We start from the raw sequence: 21,977 nt of genomic DNA, 5'->3' as shown, positions 1-21,977 counted from the left end.
TGTGATTAAACTTCTGCACACCTTACAGAGCATCACACACAAGAAATGATTGTTGTAATAAGTAAAAGTAAATATTTTAGCCCATTTTGGACTGAAACTAAAGAAGAGAAAAAAAATGAAATAAAAAGCACAGAATAAACTACAGTTTTGTATCACAACACAATCTATGCATATATATACTGTTGTAGATATTGTGAAACTTTGCTAGTGTTTAATCCTTTCTTATTAATATACCTTCAATGTTTTCAAATTGATAATCTTTTCCTTTAGTTGAATTTCTACTTAGAATATCACATATCTGTGACCTTTGCTATTGTTTGATTATAGTACATCAACATGCAAAACTTAACACTTGGAACAGATGAAATTAAACTTCTCACTAACATTTTCTTTCACCCACTTATGTTCTCCTTCTTGCTGCATGGCTCCAGACATGTCACAGTCATCTATCTTTAATTCTGAGGCCCAGTTCTCAAAAATGAGAACTTCATCAGTGACCCAGAACCACACATCTAGAGTGCAGGCATAGTGCAGTCCCATCCAAACAAAAGGACTCGAGGCAAACTGGGTTTCCTGCTGGACGGACCTCTGCTCATCAAGGTTGGAGATGGTGACCAGGTCACGGTAGTGAGTTCTGCAGTAGCGTAAGGCTTCTTCCCATGTTTTGTTTTCTTGAATCAAGATCATGTTGTCTGTTGTAGAATAAAATTACAAAAAACACAATTTGTGGACCAGGATCTTCAATTTAACATAATTCTTTAATATCGATATGTTTGCGTGTTAATCCAAAAAAATTTGGAATGACAACATTTTTATACACATATATTATTCAAAATCAGGCATAAATAAGGCTAAATATAAAATATATTGGTCAGGGAGTACTTTACTACAAATAAACACAATGAAAATGTTTTACCATACATAAAGAATACCAAATAAATATTTTTGAAGTAAAATCATGGTTGGAGCTAGATATATTATCTTGAAATCCTGCAGTTAAACTCACCATCATAACAGATGAAGGGTTTTTTCGCCGTACAGTCCTCATTCTTCCATCTGCCTCCATCATCAAACACAGTCATGGCACATTGACCACTGTTGTATTTCTCATCATTAAACATAAGGTTCCAGTGTCTGAAAGAAAAGCTGCTTCCATCTGACCACCTCCAGGTGTCTCTGAACAGACCAATAAACACATTTTTATTTTTAGGTAGAACATCTTTCAGTTGGTCGTCATTCAGCTGGTCCAGTCCACTGCTCAGGTCTGTGTGTTTATCTCTGCAGTAACTCTGAGCTTCCAGCCAGGTCTTCTCCTCTTCAATTAAGAAGAATTTCTCTGATGTTTTATTTTCTGTGAAATAAACATTTCAGAGAGGAGGACCTTAAAGCAGCACAATAAGATGCATACATCTTTGAAAGTCTGCACTACTTTCCAACACATCAGTTAATTATAAAAATCCCCCCAGCCATCCTAACATTAGTGAAACTTACATTTTATCCTAATTCTTTTAGTTAAATATAAAACGTGAGAGAAATGTTTTATTCTTACTTTTATAGCATAGAAAGAACAGTTTCCTGTTGCAAGATATGTCTCCCCATTTTATAGTATTTATAAACCCACAGTTTTCAGTTATTATGTCATTCGGTTCTCCTTCATTCCAGTTTGCCTCATTGAACTCCACTCCAGGCAGAGACCAGTACCATGTTCTGATACCATCTCTCTGATCATACAGACCAATCCAAGCTTCTGTCATGTTTCCTGCTGAGTTACTGAGAAGTCTCCTCATGTCTGCCATGTTAGACACTGTGGCCAGGTCAGTGTGTTTCTCTCTGCAGTACTGCTGAGCTTCAGTCCAGGTCTTTTCCTCATTAATGTAGTGATACTCATAGAGTTGACAAACTATAAAAGAGTGCTGAGCTAAAAATAAATAAAAAAATACAGGATTAATAAGCATTGATAAAAGTCTGTGGTGATTGTGGTTAAAATTTTTCTACTGCAGTATTTATGCAAAGTTTCTTACCAAACAAAGTAACCAGCAACAGATCCCACTGCATTTTTCCTCCGGTGGATTTAGTTGATTTGTTGCTACTTTTTTTCTCTCAATAATCTTTTCTGTTGGATAAATTTTAGTACTTTGTCTTAGGGTTTTTTTTTTCTTGACAGACCTCTGCATGTACAAGAAAAACTTTAGAAGGCAACATGTCAACATGAAACATCCCGCAGAATATTTTAAACTATTACGATTAATCATAATACTCAATATGAAATAAATTAAAATAGCTGAACTCGTTATGCAAAAGTCAGTTTTATAAGAAAAAAGAAGTAGAACAAACATTACAACAACAATAAATAATTACAGAGTCAATTTTGATAGTTGCCAATGGAAGACTATCTCTGGTATAATTAATAAAAATAAATATCTGAACTGTATTTAAAAAAGAGAAACTTACATCTGGCTTTGTCTCTCACTCAGATTTTGGAGAATGAATGTCCTGATGAAGACAGTTCTTACTAAATGCGCAGTTTTGCTGAAACAGACTGACTAAGGAACTAAATGTGAATATTTATGGATAAACACAACGTGCTGTGCAGGAAGTTTTAATTCATTTGCATTAAAAAACTGAAAAGAGCTATGATGTAATAGAATAATATACATAGAGGAAAAGAGATTTTGTTTCTCAGGCCTATTTATTTCATTTAATTTGAGTGAGATTCCTCTTTTTTTTTTATTCCGCTGTGATTCTGTCTGTGCTGCTGCAACAAATTTATATCTGACTGCCAGGTGTTTTGTTGTACTCTGGAGAAATACTTGAAGCGGTTTATAATGTCTTCTACATTTTAAAACATTATTTTCCATTGCAGAAAATATAAAGAAAAACAAAACATGCAAACGAATTGAACACAGCACACAGTCACTCGTTGAGTCTCCAAAAGTTTTTTTTTACAATAAAACTGGACACAATGTAGCTACTGTTTTTAATTATTTTGTTTTCATTAAAGTGAAAAATTTTTAATAACATTTGGTGGCCTATCCCAGCTCCAGAGTTCACTGCATCTGTTAGGCCTTTAATGATAATGGATGGGTTTCATAAAGAAACATTATGGCACTCAACATTATGCCTGCTGTTCTAATTTGCATCCTCCTTCCTGCTTTTAACAGAGTAATCATTCTTATTTGCACCACATGGGACTGACTTCCCACTACCTGTGATATATTTAGCCCGTTTTTAATAAAATAGGCAAAACCCAGATATCATCATTTGAATTGTAAAAAAAAAAAAAAAAACACTGGCTATCTTTATTACAAACTACGTTTTTTTCAACTAAGCAAGAAAAGAAATATCTGTTTTACCATCCTTGTCATTTTATTTCAAATGATAGAAATAATGAATAAAATATATATATTTATTAAAAACATTAATATACAGTGTGATACAATAAACAATACAGCACAGTATAGTATATATAAAAAAGTATTTATAGTAATTTGCTTGAATGACTTACAGATCTGTGGCCTTTATGGGCTGAATGTCTTCCATGTAATCCTGCTAAGTGATTCACTGATGTCATTCAGCATCAGAACAACCCAATAACTATTAAATACACATTAAAAACACATTTTGGTTTAAAGACAAGTTTTCTTATTGGTCACAAATGTCATTGATTCATTTAGCAGCATAAAGATAAGGGCTGTGTTTTAAAAGGATTAAGAGAACATCTGATAAAAAAAAAAAAAAAAAAAAAGGCTTTTATGAATTTCCTGGAGAAATTTCAAAAGTAAGTAATAATATTCCTCTCAATTTCTCTTGTTTACCAGAAATCTGTTAAGGAGCCTCCTAGGGACCTGTGTAATGTGTTTAAAAACAATCTTAGCAGTTACACAGAAAAACATTGAGTACATGTAATTTAATATTACACTGATGTCAATGAAGAAAATCATCAAGTTGTTACTTGTATGGGGCGACAGTGGCATCAGATGAAGGAGTTCAACTGCATTGTCTAATGATAGAGGTCAGAGAGCTCAGTGAGCCTATGGACTGCAGCCTTGCTTAGGTCAGTGATCCCCAGGGCAGCTGTGGCTACAATGTAGCTTCCCATCATCAGTGTATGAATGACTCATTGAAGTTTAAAGTGGTTTGGTCAAGTCTCCTGAATAAAAAAAATACTATGCATTTATTTCTTTTCCCCAAACCTATGGTTGTTTCAAGAAGGAATCAGGATCAGAAAGGTGAGGATTCATTTACAATAAAACAATGAAATCCAGAATTAAGCTTCAATTATTGTGGTTTATCAGGTTACAATAACAGCATTTAAACTTGTAAACATGCATATGAACACCAAATATTGTAGTCACAGTTAGTCCTAAAAGATGATCTCGTGAAAAGGGATTCCAAAGATAACCAATCCTGATTCCTTATAGTAAATATGATGTCATAAAGTCTACTTGCCGGTGTTGGGAGAAAAAGTATTCCTCTTGTCTGCTGAAGCTACCAGTCCAGCTTTATGACTGTGAGCTTTGCCTCTTAAAGCGATAGTTCGGTATTTTTGACATGAATCTCTATGGCATCCCCATCACCAGCGGCATGCAATCACACTGACTTACCCCTGGCAGCGTCCTGTGAGCAGAGTTATCGTCCAGTTTTGGTCAAGCCAAAAGTAGTCCGGCAGGTTTTTAGGAACAGCGAAATAAAACTTTTCTCTTCCCAAAACATTATGTGTTCAAAAGAGCGATATTTTTGCATCCCAAAAAGATTGTAGTGGGAAAAAGTCACACGTTGTTATCAATTGGTCCTATTTTCTCTCTGTTCGTATCAGTGCGCGCCGTCATTCAGACAGCGAGCCCAACAACAGCCATGTCTCCCTCCGCGGCGGAAGGAGACATGGCTGTTGTTGGGCTCGCTGTCTGAATGACGGCGCGCACTGATACGAACAGAGAGAAAATAGGACCAATTGATAACAACGTGTGACTTTTCCCACTACAATCTTTTTGGGATGCAAAAATATCGCTCTTTTGAACACATAATGTTTTGGGAAGAGAAAAGTTTTATTTCGCTGTTCCTAAAAACCTGCCGGACTACTTTTGGCTTGACCAAAACTGGACGATAACTCTGCTCACAGGACGCTGCCAGGGGTAAGTCAGTGTGATTGCATGCCGCTGGTGATGGGGATGCCATAGAGATTCATGTCAAAAATACCGAACTATCCCTTTAAGGCTGGGATGTTTAGATAAGATACGCTTCCTGTCCTCTCCCTACTGGATCAATTACAACAACTAACAAAGCCTTTAGTGCTCTGACAAGCCCATAAACAACCAGCAGTAAATTTCTACATAACAGCTCAATATACTTGAAAAGCTTAAAGATATAGCGGACAATCTTTTATTTTCGGGGGGATCATCTAAATAAGTGGTCCTCCTAATTGTCAATCATTCTGGTGATATGTTTATGTAAGGCCCTCCAAAGTGCTGGCCCCATTAGCTATCTTTTTCTGCACATATGCACTTTCAGCCGCATATGTATGGTGAGCTATGGTTTCCGACAATCAAATAAGCTCACCTTTCTCACCGCGGTTCTTTGAAAATGGCTGAGGGTCGTGAGAGAAACAGTGTCTACGAAGTGTATGAGAAGAAAAAAAGGCCCCAGTAGAGGCAGATATATCCCAGCACTATGGGATTTGCTGTCTCAGCGGCCCCCTGTGGCCAAAGGCTGTCGCTACCCAACAGCGGCGACTAATGACATGGATAGCGCAGGCACCACGTGGAGGAGGAAGAGTTAAGTGACCAACGGAGCAAAAAGCAATGGTCATCTGTCCTAACGGTCAGTTAACTGGGTTTGCTATAAAGTCCACTATAGTCCCCGCTGTATGTAGAGAAAGTACAGTTGTATGATCTATGAGAACAGCATTTATTTTAAACATGGCGTGCACAAGCAGAAATTAGCTCATGCATGCTCTTGCATGTGCCTTTTTTTAAGGTGGAGGGAGGATTAAAAAATCCTCCACAATACCTTTAAACCAAAGAGAAAATAATGTTCATGTATTTAGCTAATGTGGAATCATATTTTTCCTGTTTGTGAGATTAAATGTTTAAAAGTGTGCCTTTTCTCTGCCTGAATAGGGTGATTATTTAGAAGCCTGAGAAGAAGAAAGTTGCCTCCCTAGTTTAGATAAGAATGTCCTCACTGAGTTCAAGGTTCTCACATCCCGTTTCTGGTATGGATGGGAAACAGTTGTCTGAAGTGTTTATCTGACTGCATGTATGTTCTTGATGAACTGAAGAAACAATGTTCATGCGTGTGGAGTCTCTTTATATGCAGGGGTGGGAAGCTACCACCCCAGAGCCACACTGAGAGCTGTAGTCAGCTGTCGTGTCGTTCTCCTCTGCAGAGTAAAATAAAACCGTTTCTTCCTTGCATATCAGCTCTCAGTGCACATTTTTACTTCACATTAATGTTGGACTTCATTACTGAATTTGATTACCATAGTTTAAAAAAAAACAGCTTCAGTTTGAGAATCCTAACACCTTCAGGTTGGTTAATACAGACATCCCAAGCCTCCTGGAAGTTCCGGGAGTCTACCTGACATAATAGTTGTTCACGGCTGCCCGCGAGTCGGATAAATTATCCCGGAGTTTACGTTCTGCGAGGTGGTGTTTTTTAATGCGAGTGAGAGCGGGCAGGCAATAATTTGTGCATCATGTGCGGATTAGAACTACTTCGATTGTGCAGACAACAAGAGAGCGTGGGGAGGAGGTTACTTGTGAAAACTGTGCAGCGTATCTCTCCAAAGCGATGCTCTGTTCAACCAGTGTTCCAGGCAACTAGTTGTCTGAGAGCTTATTGGATTGGATCAGATTGATAAGTTTCGTGTTATTCTCTGACAGTCACCTAGTTACCACTCAAAGCTGTGCATCCTGTAAAACGGCAGAGGTTGAATCCTTGAGTAAAAAACGAAAATATAGGACTAATTTTACAGCAGAATATACTAAAGTATATCCACATCTAGTGAAGGTGAGGAACAGTGGCGGATCTAGACCAAATGTACCAGGGGGCCAGGAGGGGGCCAGCGTGTTTTCATGGCGGCACAGAAAAGCATGAAATAAAAAACAGGGCAAGGGATTCAAATATATTAATAGAGTTGCATGAAGTGAAATTTCTTTTCAATTATGTTCAATAGAAATTCTATTTCTTATAAGGTCAATATACATTTAGAATTTAGGAATTTTACATATTTTTGACTTAATTTAAGTTAAAACTACTGTTTTCTATAAACTTTGAATTAGAACTCAAGAAAAACTGTTAAATTCATCTGTAAAAATTAGAGGATTATTTTTTTATTTGTTGTGGGAAAAAGAAACATTTAGCAGATGAAAACTGGGATCCTATATCAGTACCACTGAAACTTTTACCCATATTGTTTTTGAACAATTAGTAAAACAGAATTTGTAAAGAAAAAGAATGAAGTAGTTCCAAAGGACCTATCAGTAACCATGTCTGTTCCAGCGCATATCATCATTAGAATTTCTGGCCTCCGTTGGCTCCCTTTCTAGAACTGGCCATGGTGAGGAACAGTGTTAGGCACTTTGAAAAAAGTAATTAGTTATAGTTACTAGTTACTTCTCCCAAAAAATAGCTGAGTTACTCCACAATAAAAGTAACTAGTTACTAGTAAAAGTAACTATTGCGTTACTTTGGCGTTTCTGTCCCCCGTAACCCTCACCCCCCGGCCCCCACCTTCTCGCCATGTGTTTCAAAAGCCAGCTGAATAGAGTGGACAACAAAGACAAGAACCTGCAGAGAGTTTTGCATTTATTGCAACTCAACGTAAATGACATCAGGGGAGACGCTATCTGATGGGCCTATAAATCCCGTCAGATAGCGTTCCCCTCTTTTTAACATGGGGGGAACGGTATCTGATGCGGTGTAAATATCATCAGGCTGCATTACCTCTACTCATGGGTGTTAAGTTTTTTTAACAGGGCGTTCAGATCTGGTGAGTTTATGAAATTAATAACTGGGGATGTCTAATTCTGAAATCCTGTGTGTTTGGGTTTCTAAAGCATCTCCCTGAAATGAGTTTTTGCAACTTCGGATGTCTATTATAATCTTAAGATTTAACTGCCATAACACATCAATGCTTTTATTTTCTTTTTAATCTATGGTTCTAACTAACAATAAAGTTGTGATAATGCATGATTTATATGGAGTAAATATTGATGTGCAAGTCTAACTGGCTTTACCCAAAATGCTCACACACCCACAGACATGGAAATTTCAGCCTGTATCTTGTGTTGACAGATGGGAATGAAGGTTAACAAATAAAATGACTTATTTACAACTTTCTGTTGTCAGACATTTTACAATAACCACTGATTACTCTGTTTGACTTAGTCCTCAGAAAAATAAAATAGATCTTGAAATAATTAAATGTTCATTTTTATTTTCTCACCAACAGCTAATGATAAATGTTGCATACTACATTCTTACTCACACCTTCTAGGTGTAAATTGTTAATTCATTCTTATTAACTTAATGAACAGAAAAATTAAACAGAATTCCAACATTATCATTACCTGTACCTTTAAAGTGAAATAAAGATTTTCTGTTTGCTTCATGTATATGTAATTTACTCTGTATTACACTGATTTCTCTCTTTTTTATACAAATATAAATTTAGAGGAAAATTTCATTAAATTTAGACAGATGTACTCATGAAATTGCTTGAATAGTTTTGGAAATGAAATTAACTAATACATGGAAAGAAAAATCTGAGCACATTTTAATATAATGTTAAGATTAATTCACACTAAGATTAATATTATATTAAACATATATAATATGTCCTACAGTATGAAACTTCATATTCATGGGTGATTCTTTAACTACGGGCACTTTTATGTCCATTGATAATATTTCATGAAAAATTTTAAAAAAGGGACATTTCACACATTTATAGTTATCTTTACAATGAAACTGTTTTAGGACATTTGTTTTAGCAGCCTGTGATGACTTTTTCTCCTTTTTTCAGCCTCATTTATATGTAAATATTACAGCTCTGTGCTTGTCCCACATCCAGACTTTTGATCTTCAATGACAAAAATGGATAGTAAAAAAAACATTTTTTTTTTCTAATATTTTAAAATATCTTGAATAAAATATCAGTAAAATAATCAAACTATAATTGCAGTATTTAATGTCATTCAACTGTTCATGTTATTTTCTAAACCAATTGTAGTTGTCCCACACTATTGTCGTAATTTCCACCACAACACTGTAATGTCCCTTTAAAAAGTTTGCGTGAAAGATTGTTTGGGTAGTTGCTATGGAGATGAACAGTGACATCACAGCAGAAGTCTGACATGGCGGGAATTTTGACTTCATCCATCAACTTTTGAAGTAAAGCCAAGGTAAATATCGCTTCAATTGAAAATATTTTTATTGCATGTAATTTCCAAACATGCTGAACATCAACTGATTTTACACACATAGATGTATTTTGTAAGCATAAAATGCTAGAGACCCTATGTTAGCTAGTATGTAATGCTAGCATAGATTTTCCCGCCAATTTCTGTCAGATTGTAATTTCCACCACAGTAATTCCACCACATTCTTCTAGAAACTACAATGGTGTGGTGGAAATCACATTTTCGTGTGTAGGCGTAATTTACAGATACACATACAAGGCCCTTGTTCTCACATTTTATTTATCTCATTTTATTTTTACAACAATGTGGTCATATTATTAAATATCAATTTTTTAGACAACTTTTGACATGTTTCTAACTATAATTTACATGCTAAGCATTTTGGTGCCACCCCCTCTCCCCCACCCTTAGTACCACCTATGCATGACTGCAATTAGTTTATCATTATTTAATAATGTATTCTTTTTATCATTATTATTTTATTATTATGCTCCGTAAAGTTTTTAAAAAGAAAGGTTTGTTGTCTGTATGTTCCATTCATTGTAATTTCCACAACAACCATTAATTTCCACCATGCCGTGTAATTTCCACCACACCATTTGTTTTTAAATAAATTGTTGAAAAATTCTAATCACTCATTAAAACCGTCTTTATTACTTAAGAGAAAATATTCCACTTAAATTAAAAACACAAGTATTTACACCTTGAAATGTATCTTGCGATTCCAATGCTATATCTCAGGTTATATCGGACATAAGATTTGCGTCTTGTCCTCATCAAAATTAATTTACCTAATCCATAAATGTATGTGTTTACTATAAAGGCATAAACAGTTAAAACTTTATATGAAATTGTTCTTCCAGTGAAAAAACATTATGTGTATCAAAGTATTTTAGAATAAATGACAAATATTTATATGTGAAGGAAATTACATTTGTGCCAGCCAATTGGGAAATCTGTTCAAAAACACCAATTTGTCTTAAAAAATTTGTGTGTTTTCTTATGAATCTTCAAACTAGACTAGTTATACTAACCAATAACATTGTGAGAATTTATATTTTATTATACTTTTTCTCTTCAAGTTTGCAGGACCAATAGTGCTTTAATTAAAGGATCACCCTCATATGAAATAAAAACTGTCTAAAAACAAAGAGCAGTTCCCAACAATCCAGTTCTAAGATACTGTACAAAGCAAGGTAGTACACTTCTAAAAACACACAAAAAACAATGCACTCTAAAGAACTGCAAAAGTTGTAAAATAAATGAAAAGACATTTGGAGTTACAGACTCTAGAATTTTGCACAGATGAAATTAAACTTCTTCTCATCATTCATTTTTCTCCACTTGTGTTCTCCTCCTGTTTCCATGGCCCCAGACATGTCACAGTCATCCACTGGTTCCCCTGAGGCCCAGTTCTTATACCTGACCACCTCATCACTGACCCAGAACCAGAAATCCAGAGTACAGGTGTAGTGCAATCCCATCCAGACATAATCAGTGGAGGCCTTCTTGGCTTTCTCCTGGATCCATCTCTGCTCATCCAGGCTGGTGATGGTGACCAGGTCATGGTAGTGATCTCTGCAGTAGTATAAGGCATCCTCCCAGTTCATCTTTTTTTTAATCAGGATCACTTTATCTAAAAGAAGAAAGAATGAACAAATAATCTTACTAGTGGCTTTATGTCTTTAGATAGATAACAATAATATTAATAAAGCCTATATATTGTAAAATGTATAGCTCCAGATCTCATCAATTGACAGTGTCTGACAGAAAACGTAAGATTTCCTTAAACAATTCTGTTATTTATCATTACTTATGCATAACCTCCCCCTTTCCCTCCAATTCCTAGTCTTTGACATGGCAGTTGCAGGTTTGAATCCTGTCTTGTAACCTTCATACAAATTGTTCCCCCCGTCTCTCATTCCAATTTGCTGTCACTTTCCTCTAAAAAGAAAGAATACTACAGGAAAAGAAAGTAGTTTTGGACCATTAAGGTCTTTAATTCTCTTTCAAAATTACTAAGACGTAATTAAAGCTACAGTGTGTAATTTTCAGCGACATCTAGCGGTCAGACTGCAGACCGCAGCAACATGAACATCTCCCCCCCACCGCTTCTCCCCCCCAACAGTATGGCGAGCGTTACGGGACAAAATGTCTTCCATCACCTACCTTCTCAAGTGATGAGGTTTGTTTACATAGATAATTTTACAGATAGTATTTCATTAGTCTGTGTAGGGTATAGATTTCATGTAGACTTAAGATAATAAATATACCCGTTATTTTTTCTACATCGTTGTGACGTTTTGGTGTAGGGTGACCAAACGTCCGTATTTCCCGGGACATATCCGTATTTCACGTCCTGTCCCAGGCGTCCCGGTTTTTTTTTAGAAAGTGAGGAAATGTCCTGCGCACGACGCTCCGTGTGACGTAATCCCTGAGCCGCGTCAGTGCGGGCAGCCCTGTTCTTAATCAGAGGCTCTGTTCGAAAACCTGGGCTGCATCCTCCAAGGACGCGGTCTACCTAGACTGGATCCTTCGAAGTCCTTGAAAATAAGGAGGCCAGAAGAGTTTTGGCTGTAAATTCAAACAGGTCTACCCTTCAGCGGGTTTTACCGCCGTATGCTCTGTTGCTTAGCAACCGTGAACGTTGACACACAAAGCAGGAAAAGAATGAATACTGAGGTTTTCAAAACTGTTTGTTTATTTATTTATTTTTATAAAGTTAAAGTGAACAAAGACTACACTCACAAGAATCCAGAGTGGAATAAATGTTCCAACCACCAGGAGCAGGAACAAATCAAATCAAATGTAATGATAGAAACCTTAGTCAGTTAAATAACCTGCTGCTGTCATTCTGCACATCTCTGATGTTGCTGCTATTTTCAAATATCCATTACTGTAAAAATGTTCATAGCTGCATATTGGTTATTTATTCTCCAGTTTTATATTGTTAAAACACTTTACAGGATTTTATTGTTTATATTTTAACTCTTCCCTATTATGTTATTCTTATACATTTTTCTAAGGTCCTCATCTGTGTGACCATTTTCAATAATCTTTCTGCTGCTGTAAATCTGCCCATTGTGGGACAATAAAGGGATTTTCTATTCTATTCTATAAAAGGGTTAGAAATATATAAGTAAATCTAAACAATGTATCTACAAAATATATCTGCAAAATCTCTAATATTCAACAACAAAAAATACTTAGTTAAGCATATTGTGCAAAACAACAATAAAAAAATTAAACTCCTATCAGATTTATAGTCCTCCCCTGCAGATCTATTAGAATCTGTCCTTAAATTCCAGCCAAACCCATTTAATCAGTAACAGATAAAAACCTTTAGATAAACCAAACATTACCGCCACATATCTGACTCTGTAACCATTAAAACAACTATTTTCATTAATCTCAGACGGAACTATTCACAGACTGGATTATATTAAACTGAACTTCCAATTTTCACCACTGTTTGGCGCCAAGTAACCTTTCCTGATGAGACATTTGTTCTTTCAATCAAGCCCCCAAGCCCCCCCAAACACCCCCCCCCCCCCCCCCCCCCGCTCCAAGGTGTCCTGGTTTTCCCAAATGAAAATATGGTCACCCTATTGGTGAGCTGCTTTGCATGGTGATATAAACAGACGAAGTAATTGTAGTCATTAGTTTAACAGCGAGATTGTGTTCGCTGGAAGAATATATATTTCCCGTTTACAGAGTCCAAGTCTTGTTAGTGGCACGGGGGTTACAAGGCGAGGAAGAGGGAGAAGAAGAGGGCGAGGGCGTGCAGCTAGGGCCAGGCGAGGGAGGGGTGCCAGCGGGGTGACTAGAGCAGAGGAGGAAAGGCTTGAAGATCTCCAAAGGAGCCGGAGAGAAGTAACCGAGGTATATATCCAGAAAATGATTTTACAGAAAATTACTGAATCATTACCTATGAAACGTCAGGGACGTTGCTGAATAAGTATACTGGAGAGTAACAGCATCGTCACGCAGCATGTTATTGTTTTAGACAGGTCTGAGCATCCTGTACTCCAAAAACTGCAGTGATATTAGACAATTGTGTGTGTAGGATTAATTACCTGTCCAAGAGAAAACTGGCAACTTGAGCGTCACTTTGAAAACCTTTTTCCTCCATCAGTGACTTCTATCGTGTAAATGCCGTGCCAATGTTGATCTGTGTTTTTTGTCGTTTCTTGTCACGCTTGCGGTTATTCTCGTCATGTTTTCGTTGTGATACAGAGTAGGCATGATCCTCCATTCGTCTGATGTTTGGCCACACAGTGCCAAACAGTTTGCAAAGTCACTCACGCCTGCCGCCTTGTTCACCTTTCTTGTTACTGAGGCGCAGTATACCTGCTTCTTCTTCTTCTTTGGTTTCAGGCAGACTAAACGCTTCCGGGGTATAATACTGCCATCTACTGTTCAGTACCGTCTCAGTTCATCTCTCTCAACTTGCCGTAGTTATTTTCGAGCGTAATGGGAGATCTCGCAATCGCTAGTTTGTTGCCTCTGCGCTGCCGTAGCGCAAAGATGTCAGCCTCCATGGCTGCGAGACCCGCTCCTATGTAATTATAAATAACGAATTCTAAGGCAACGCAAATATTAAGGTTAAGAGGCTGAGCTCGTAGATGATGATAAATAACATAGTTATGTATAATATATTAAATTTCTGACTTTATATCCCTGTAATTATTACACACTGTAGCTTTAAGATTAGATCAATTATAAGATTATAATGTTCTTTATTTGTCATTATACATACAGGGTACAAACAACAAAATGTCATAGATCAAATGGAAGTTTAGCCTGAGCCACTAATGGCTGACCTGACCTGACAAAATGTCTTTATTGGTAGAGGAAACCTACGCAGACACAGGGAGTCTATACAAACTCCACACAGGAAGGTCCCTGCCAAGACTATTGCTCTGTTCGAAAACCTAGGACGCGTCCTTAGAAGGCCAGATTCGAAGGACGATTACGTCATAGCGCTGCGCCGAGGTCTGGTCGGATTCCAAGAGTCCTCGTTATGCGGCCTTAATTTGCGTCCTTCTTTTTGCCGGATTTGAAGGACGGGTCCGATGTATCCTCGGTATCCTTGGTTTACCCAGGATTCATTGCGAGACCAAGCATGCTGGCTGTTCAGAAGAAAGGTTACTTGGCGCCATACAGTGGTAAAAATTGGAAGTTCAGTTTAATATAAATTAAGTCTGTGAATAGTTCCGTCTGAGATGAATGAAAATAGTTGTTTTAATGGTTATTGAGTCAGATATGTGGCGGTAATGTTTGATTTATCTAAAGGTTTTTATCTGTTACTATGTAAATAAGTTTGGCTGTAATTCAAGGACAGATTCTAAGTGTTTTAAAAATATAAAACTGGAGAATAAATAACCAATATGCAGCTATGGACATTTTTACAGTAATGGATATTTGAAAATAGCAGCAACATCAGAGATGTGCAGAATGACAGCAGTCTTTGTTCACTTTACAATAAAAAATAAATAAATAAACAAACAGTTTTGAAAACCTCGGTATTCATTCTTTTCCTGCTTTGTGTGTCAACTTTTATGGTTGCTAAGCAACAGAGCTTACGGCAGTAAAACCCGCCGAAGGGTGGACCTGTTCGCATTCACAGCTAAAACTCTTCCGGCCTCCTTATTCTCAAGGACTTCGAAGGATCCAGTCTAGGTAGACTGTGTCCTTGGAGCATGCAGCCCAGGTTTTCGAACAGAGCCTATGACTCAAGAGTGCTAATCCGTTCTCCTCCGTGCCACTAAGCTATACAATGATAAGATATCCCCCGTTTATCCCACTTCTTATGTAATGCTAAAATCTTTTTCTCAACGCAACTTCCTTATACTTGGTGATGTCTTATAACTTTTTTGCTTTTCTCTAGCTCCTAATGTTCCCTTAGGAGAAGCAAAAAGAAATAAAATGTCACAGGATGATACTAAGATGAGACATTTAAACTTATCCAAAGAGATCAAATTGAGCAATAAAAAATCAACGTGTTTTTCATTTGGGTAGTAAGTTGAGAACCTGAAAAATCTTTCGGATCAATATCAGCTTTTGTTCCACTGTAAAGTAGCACTTTTAAATGCATATTACATATATTACATATATTACATATATATATATATATATATATATATATATATATATATATATATATATATATATATATATATATATATATATATATATATATATATAATTCAATTCAATTCAATTCAGTTTAGTTATATAGCGCCAAATTCACAACACATGTCATCTCAAGGCACTTTACAGTTCAACCAGATCATACAGTCAGTATGTATGTACATATATATATATGTATATATGTATGTATATACATATATATATATATATATATATATATATATATATATATATATATATATATATACATATATATATATATATATATATATATATATATATATATATATATATATATATATATATATATATACATATATATATATATATATATATATATATATATATATATATATATATTATATATATATATATATATATATATATATATATATATATATATATATATATATATATATATATATATATATATGTAGTGATTCATTAAGAAATCTGCCATTTCCATAACTGCAGAGCAGAGCATTATTGCATAAATTGATGATTCCTAGTTTGCAACTAGTGGCGTAGCTGGGAGCTGGATTTGGAGCCTACCTGAGTTACATTTAATAACTAATTCCAGAATGGTTAGAAAACAATTTTTGTGAGTGTAAGAGAACATAAGATTTTGTTTTGTGTTCATGTTGGTCAAAGAACACATCAAAATTAAAACATATAAAAGGTATCTGATTTACAGTTTTATAACTGCCAGAAAAACTCACCTTCATAACAAATGAAGGGCATCTGCTTGGTGCAGCGGTTTATGTTCCACCCGTCTTTATCATCAATAGCAACACAGTGATCAGCCATTTCTCCTTCATCGTCAAACTCTTTATGCCAGTGTCTGAAAGAGAAACTGCTTCCATCCGACCACTGCCAGGTGTCCCTAAACAAGCCAACAAACACAAAGGTGTCTATAGAGTTGATCTCTTCCTTGAGTTGTGGATCCTGTAGCTGGTTTATCCCACTGACCAGATCTGTGTGTTTCTGTCTGCAGTAACTCTGAGCTTCCAGCCACGTACTCTTTATTTTGATTAGATGAAATCTCTTTCTTTGGTTATGGTCTTGAGGATAAAGACAATTAGGACATATAATTAAGTTCCTACCATTATTTTTTCATTCTTCAGCTGAATTGATTGCAAGCAGTGATGTCTGAAACAGTTAAAGGGGTCATAGAATGATTATATAGGGTATTTGATGCTGGTCCTTAAGGTCTCTGAATAGGGTGTGTAACATTGGTTGGGCTGAAAATGACCCCCAATGCAAGCCTGGTTTTAAGCCCTACATTGAATCTTTTATGGTATGCTCATGAATATTTAGACGAGCTGTGCGCTGATTGGGTGGTTCACAATGAGCAAAGCTGCTGAGCAAAGACACATCATAGCAACAAGCACTCACTCAGAAATTCATCTTTTCCCGGACATGTCCTACTTTTCATACCTAAAAAAAATGTCCTGGAAGAATTTCAAAACCTTCCAGGATTTTGGTCAACTACAGTGCAGCATGTAAATCGAAACACACCAGGCACTGGAACCGAGCCGTCAGCCTGGACACACGAAGCCCTGTGCTTTACCCCGCCTGCCTTAAGGCTGATTTATACTCAGAAACCAGGTTCTCTGCGTGTGTTGCAGTGAATGCAAATGTGCCCCCACCCCTGCCTCAGACACTCTGCTGCATCTCTCCAAAATGGTAGGTTACAGCAGACAGGAGGCATCTGATTGGTCAAATCTACATCCGCTCTACTCTATGCATAATTCATTTAAAAATTGTTTTGTATATATCACCGCCATTGTGGAAAACGACTTGTAAAGATGGACAAACTAGATGAGCAAGGTGCGCGAGAATGCGCCCCCCCTCCTCGGCCAGTGAACCAGTGGGCTGGTGTGAATGTCAATTTCACAGCGTAACAGTAACAGGCCTTAAACCAAATAAGGCAAAATCGCCAACTTTATGTCAACTCGGGCCTTGCTTTGGATTCCCCCGTTTTATGGTGGACGTTTAGAATTGTGAGATTTGCAGAGGAGGGAGATGTCGATGGGGTTTCTCTGTATGTCCATTTCACCTACTGAATTATCATTATTCATCTATGACAATGTAAACTCGGTTTTGCATTCTATGACCCCTTTAAAAAAGTCCTAACATTTTAAATCATTAAATATTATAATTTTCCTTTAATGCTATTAGAAATCTTCACTCTTGTTCATTTTATGTAACAGTGGGTCAACAGCTCTGCATACATGTTTTGTCCAAACACAAGTTCTGAAATTAATTTAGTAAAAAGTATTCTCACCATCAAAGCAAACAAAATAACTTTTGTACTCCTCGTCTCCTCTACAGGAGACATCTCCCAATGTGAGGTCTTTGAGCAAAAACCCACAGTTTTCAGTGTCTACATCATTTGGTTCTCCTTTGTTCCAGTTTAGATCACTTTCATTGAGCTTCACTCCTGGCAGAGACAGGTTCTTTTTACATCTGTTCGGTAGATCAGACCAAGCCAGCCTTTTTTGTTTCCATTCTTAATTGACATGAGGAGACTCTTCATGTCCGTCATGTTAGTAACTGTGGCAAGGTCAGTGTATTTCTCTCTGCAGTACTGCTTAGCATCAGTCCACGTCTCACTCTTGTCAATGTAGTGATACACATAGAGCTTACAGACTGCGAGAAAACTTTGACCTGCAAGTAAGGAAAAATGATGTTAAGGGTGTTGAAGTACATTTCATATAATGCTCTTTATTCCTGAAATACAGATGGAATAAATATCTTAAATGTTCTTTTGAATGATAACTAAACTCTGGGAGATATCACCAGCACTTGTACATCAAACCACAATGTTTCTCTCTCTCTGGTGATCTCAAAAACTTTTGCTGAGGGGTGTACTACAACTTAAAATTTTAATTAAAACCTGGAAAAGCAAATTTCACTATTGTAAGCTGTATGCAACACAAGGTTTGGAATACACAGATTAGATTACAAAATGACAATAAAGTTTTTGTAAGTCTAAATCTGAATTTTTAATCAGGGAAACAGCAATGATCAGACCGTTAAAAAAAAAAAAAGACTATAAGCAGCTGAGAGAGAGGCAGCGGTGCACATTGTGAAATCAATGAATGTTAAAATAGAGACACTTACCAATCAGTATGAGAATAAACATTATCCGTTGCATGTTTGTTCTGTCATAAATCATTGTTTTTTTGTTTTTTTTTATTAATGTTTTATCCAATCTTATGCTTCTGATAATTAAATACAATAATTAGAAAAGAATTAGCAACATCTGGTATATTATTTTCTCCCTTTTTGATAATAAAAAAAAGTTTAAAATAATGCCAACATGCTTCAATTTGGTTATATCCCGAGAGAAAAACAGGTGGTATGATCCTGCTGTGCTGTTTAAGCTGTTCTAAAACAGTGTTCAGCTCCACCCAACACAGAACCCTTTTGACATCATAATTTGAATATTTAAATTTTGAAAAACAGTACAGTAATTCTGGTTTATTATTTGTGAGGGGTCACACTTAGATGGACTGACCTGTCTAGGGTGTAACTCGTGAAATTAAAATATTTACTGTGTTTTGTATTTATGTATTTAATATAACTATCTCATATGACATTTCTGCCCTGCTATGTATCAGGGATTGTCTATGATGGACTGTTTGATCAAGGACATGACAGTAATGCAGGCAAATACCCACCTGCCTAACGAGGTAGTCAGTAACACATGAACACAGTAGGGGACTCACCATTCGTTGTTCACCTCAGACATCCAGTAAAAGACACACTGCAGAAATGACCTTGTTGTTGTGGAGTGTATAGGAGATTGACTATAAGCTGAGTACAGGAGCTGGGAGGTGGATTTAATTGGAAACAATGATCTCATCTTAAATGTTACAAAACAACAGAGATGGCTTTCTCTTTAATATATAATTAACTTTCATGCTCAAATGTTTACTGTATGCAGGACCAAATGTCACATTATGTGATAAACCTGCTGTAAGATATCTGGTGCTTTAAGTTTAAATTTCATTGCAATTAATTAATGTACAGAATAAGTTTCGGTTGCACTGATAAAATTATAGAAACACAATAAATGTTTGTTTTCATAAGCCACCTTCCTTGCACCACGTCGAGCTAAAACGTGTGTTGCAGGCTATAAGTCAAGTCTTCATTGATTTTTTTTTTTATATTTATTGTTTAAATGTATTTATTGTACAAACTTGTACAGTATTGGAGGACATAATGAAAGTTTGTTTGACCTTTTACCATATTAAAATGAAGATTTTAGACCATTTTCCTACATTTTTGAAAAAGCTCCATGGAGCCCCAAAGAGGGCATTTAAGAGCTGCATTTGGCTCTGGAGACATGGGTTGCCAACCCCTAACCTAGATAATAATAATAGGTAGACAAGGCCACATAAAGTACTGACACTCTCCAAACTGTATTGATACTCTGCCAGTACTGTCATACAGTGGTGAACTATACTGACACCTTCTGGATCTTAAACACCATTGCACCAGACACACAGATTTGATGACTGAGTGTATAATAATAATAATATAATAATTGAACTTTATTGATCTCACATTGGAGAAATTTACCTCTGCATTTAACCTATTCCCTTGGGAAGCAGTAGGGTGCCATCATGCAACACCCGGGGAGCAGCTTTTGGTTAAGGCTCTTGCTCAGAGAGCCACAGTGGCAGTCTGTGGGAGTGAGTGTCCTAACCACTAGGTCTCCACTCCCCTTATACAGAACTTGGATCAATTTGATGGTACATTATATGATTTTATATCTCAAACTAGATCATATAATGTGGAGGTTTTCCTTTAATAGTTAAAAACACCCACCCACTTTAAAAAAAAATGTGCTTACAAGAGCATGCACAAGCCCATTTCTCCTCATGCTCGCTGTGTTTGAAAGTTGCTATTTTCATAGCTCGTACCGTACTGTATCTGAACGTCTGCCCTAACTACTGTATATACAGTGGGGACTTTATAGTGAACTCAGTCAATTTACCGTTTGGACGACAATCACTGTCTGAATGGTGATCACAGTAGTGGGCAGGCACCACTGCACGGTGCCTGCACCATCTTTGTTATTAGTGACCGCTGTCGGGTAGCTGCAGCCTATGGTAACAGTGGGCCACTGTGGGAGCAAATCCCATAATGCTTTGCGAGGAAAGCTGTCCGCACAAAGCATTCTGGGATATATCTGCGTCTTCTTAAGCCTTTCATTTCTTCTCATACACTAGACACTTTTTCTCTTACGACCCTCATCCATTTTCAAAGAACCGTGGAGAAAAAGGTGAGCTTCACTGTCTGAAACCATAGCTCACCACACATGTGCTGTTGAAAGTGCGCATGGTGTCATGTTGGGGTTCAGGTTTCTAACCCACATGCAGAACATCAAGGAGTCAGAGTAAAGTTTAACAGTTTATTGAAGATAAGCACAAGGTTATTTGACAGATACTGGAATCAGATCCGGGACTGGTCACACAAGGCTCTCTGCAGAGAGGGACAGTTAGGTTAGCCATGATCTTGTAGCTGAGAGAATGTGCAATCTGTACCTGTTCAGAGATTCAGGCAGAGCGGCAGAGGGAGGGAACCAGGAGGGTCAAGAGACTGATCGACGGCAGAGGGCTTGGCAGCGACAGGACCTAGCTTCAGGCTTGTTAGTGTTCAGAGTTTCTCCAAGTCCTCCTTGGAGGAAGGTAGGCAGATCCAGACAGTTTAATCTTCAGGTTTGTTACTGAGAGCAGGCAGGCAGGTTTTCAGTGGAGACGCTCTTCCAGAGGTTCAGGTTTCAGTCAGGTTCTTCCTAGGATGCAGAGAGGACAAAAAACTGATTAGGTTCAAGTCAGGCTTTCAGGGAGTCAGAGAATCAGGCAGGCTGGTTGGCTCAGGCTTGCTAACCGTAACTGGCTTAACACTCTGGCGCTGAAGAGTAGTCCTGCCTCTGCTTATATGCTGGTCTCCCTGATGAGCTAATCAGCCGCAGGTGTGGTGGTCAGCTTCAGCTCCAGGAGACCTAGGGCACCCTCTGCTGGAGAAAGGTGGACAGATCTCCAGATCCCAACACATGGGCATAAAAAGATAGCTAAGATCATCCTCTATACCAGGGGCTTCAACATTTTCCAGGCCAAAGACCCCCAAACTGATAGTGAGATGGAGCGGGAACCCCCTAATTACATACATATGATGAAATTTATACCTTTGAATTAAAATGTCATTGATATATTTTAAACATGTCATAATGTGAAAATGGAAGTGAAAATTTTCCGGATGTAATGTTGTTTAATGATTTGTCAATGATGCAAGATGATGTTTTATAAACATTAAAAAAAAGTTTTTAAAGTTCATTTAGTTATTATTGAGGCAAGTTATACAAACTATCTTTGTGGCAAGATATAA

The 21,977-nt window shown here is 37.0% G+C and overlaps 2 protein-coding genes across 2 annotated transcripts; both read right to left on the bottom strand.

Annotated features, from left to right (window-relative positions):
* On the bottom strand, positions 1–1,895 carry LOC119777851 (C-type mannose receptor 2-like). The gene is made up of 3 exons (XM_038276860.1): positions 1,550–1,895; positions 1,007–1,351; positions 1–692 (listed from the first exon to the last, which is right to left on the bottom strand). Exons 1-3 carry the CDS (start codon positions 1,794–1,796, stop codon positions 346–348), a joined length of 939 nt encoding a protein of 312 aa, XP_038132788.1. The 5' UTR covers positions 1,797–1,895; the 3' UTR covers positions 1–345.
* Positions 1,896–10,546: 8,651 nt separating this feature from the next.
* On the bottom strand, positions 10,547–20,766 carry LOC119777857 (C-type mannose receptor 2-like). The gene is made up of 6 exons (XM_038276864.1): positions 20,584–20,766; positions 19,262–19,265; positions 18,192–18,245; positions 17,863–18,087; positions 16,295–16,636; positions 10,547–11,058 (listed from the first exon to the last, which is right to left on the bottom strand). The coding sequence occupies exons 1-6, from the start codon at positions 20,764–20,766 to the stop codon at positions 10,712–10,714; spliced, it is 1,155 nt and encodes a 384-aa protein (XP_038132792.1). The 3' UTR covers positions 10,547–10,711.
* Positions 20,767–21,977: the final 1,211 nt, after the last annotated feature.

Source organism: Cyprinodon tularosa, unplaced genomic scaffold (assembly GCF_016077235.1).
Source record: "Cyprinodon tularosa strain WSP-4 unplaced genomic scaffold, ASM1607723v1 ctg1282, whole genome shotgun sequence".
NCBI lineage: Eukaryota > Metazoa > Chordata > Actinopteri > Cyprinodontiformes > Cyprinodontidae > Cyprinodon > Cyprinodon tularosa.
The sequence above is the reverse complement of the archived record's forward strand: the minus strand, read 5'-3'. Positions and strand labels throughout refer to the sequence as shown.

What these genes read in the sequence shown, in the direction of transcription:
- LOC119777851 (XM_038276860.1), bottom strand. Translation starts at nt 1,796, where the DNA reads ATGGCAGACATGAGGAGACTTCTCAGTAACTCAGCAGGAAACATGACA. An exon ending in GTTCTTTCTATGCTATAAAA is followed by an intron (nt 1,352 to 1,549) that starts GTAAGAATAAAA and finishes TTTATTTCACAG; the next exon opens with AAAATAAAACATCAGAGAAA. An exon ending in ACCCTTCATCTGTTATGATG is followed by an intron (nt 693 to 1,006) that starts GTGAGTTTAACT and finishes ATTCTACAACAG; the next exon opens with ACAACATGATCTTGATTCAA.
- LOC119777857 (XM_038276864.1), bottom strand. Translation starts at nt 20,766, where the DNA reads ATGCTTTGTGCGGACAGCTTTCCTCGCAAAGCATTATGGGATTTGCTC. An exon ending in TTATTTTGTTTGCTTTGATG is followed by an intron (nt 16,637 to 17,862) that starts GTGAGAATACTT and finishes TTTATCCTCAAG; the next exon opens with ACCATAACCAAAGAAAGAGA. An exon ending in GCCCTTCATTTGTTATGAAG is followed by an intron (nt 11,059 to 16,294) that starts GTGAGTTTTTCT and finishes TTCTTCTTTTAG; the next exon opens with ATAAAGTGATCCTGATTAAA.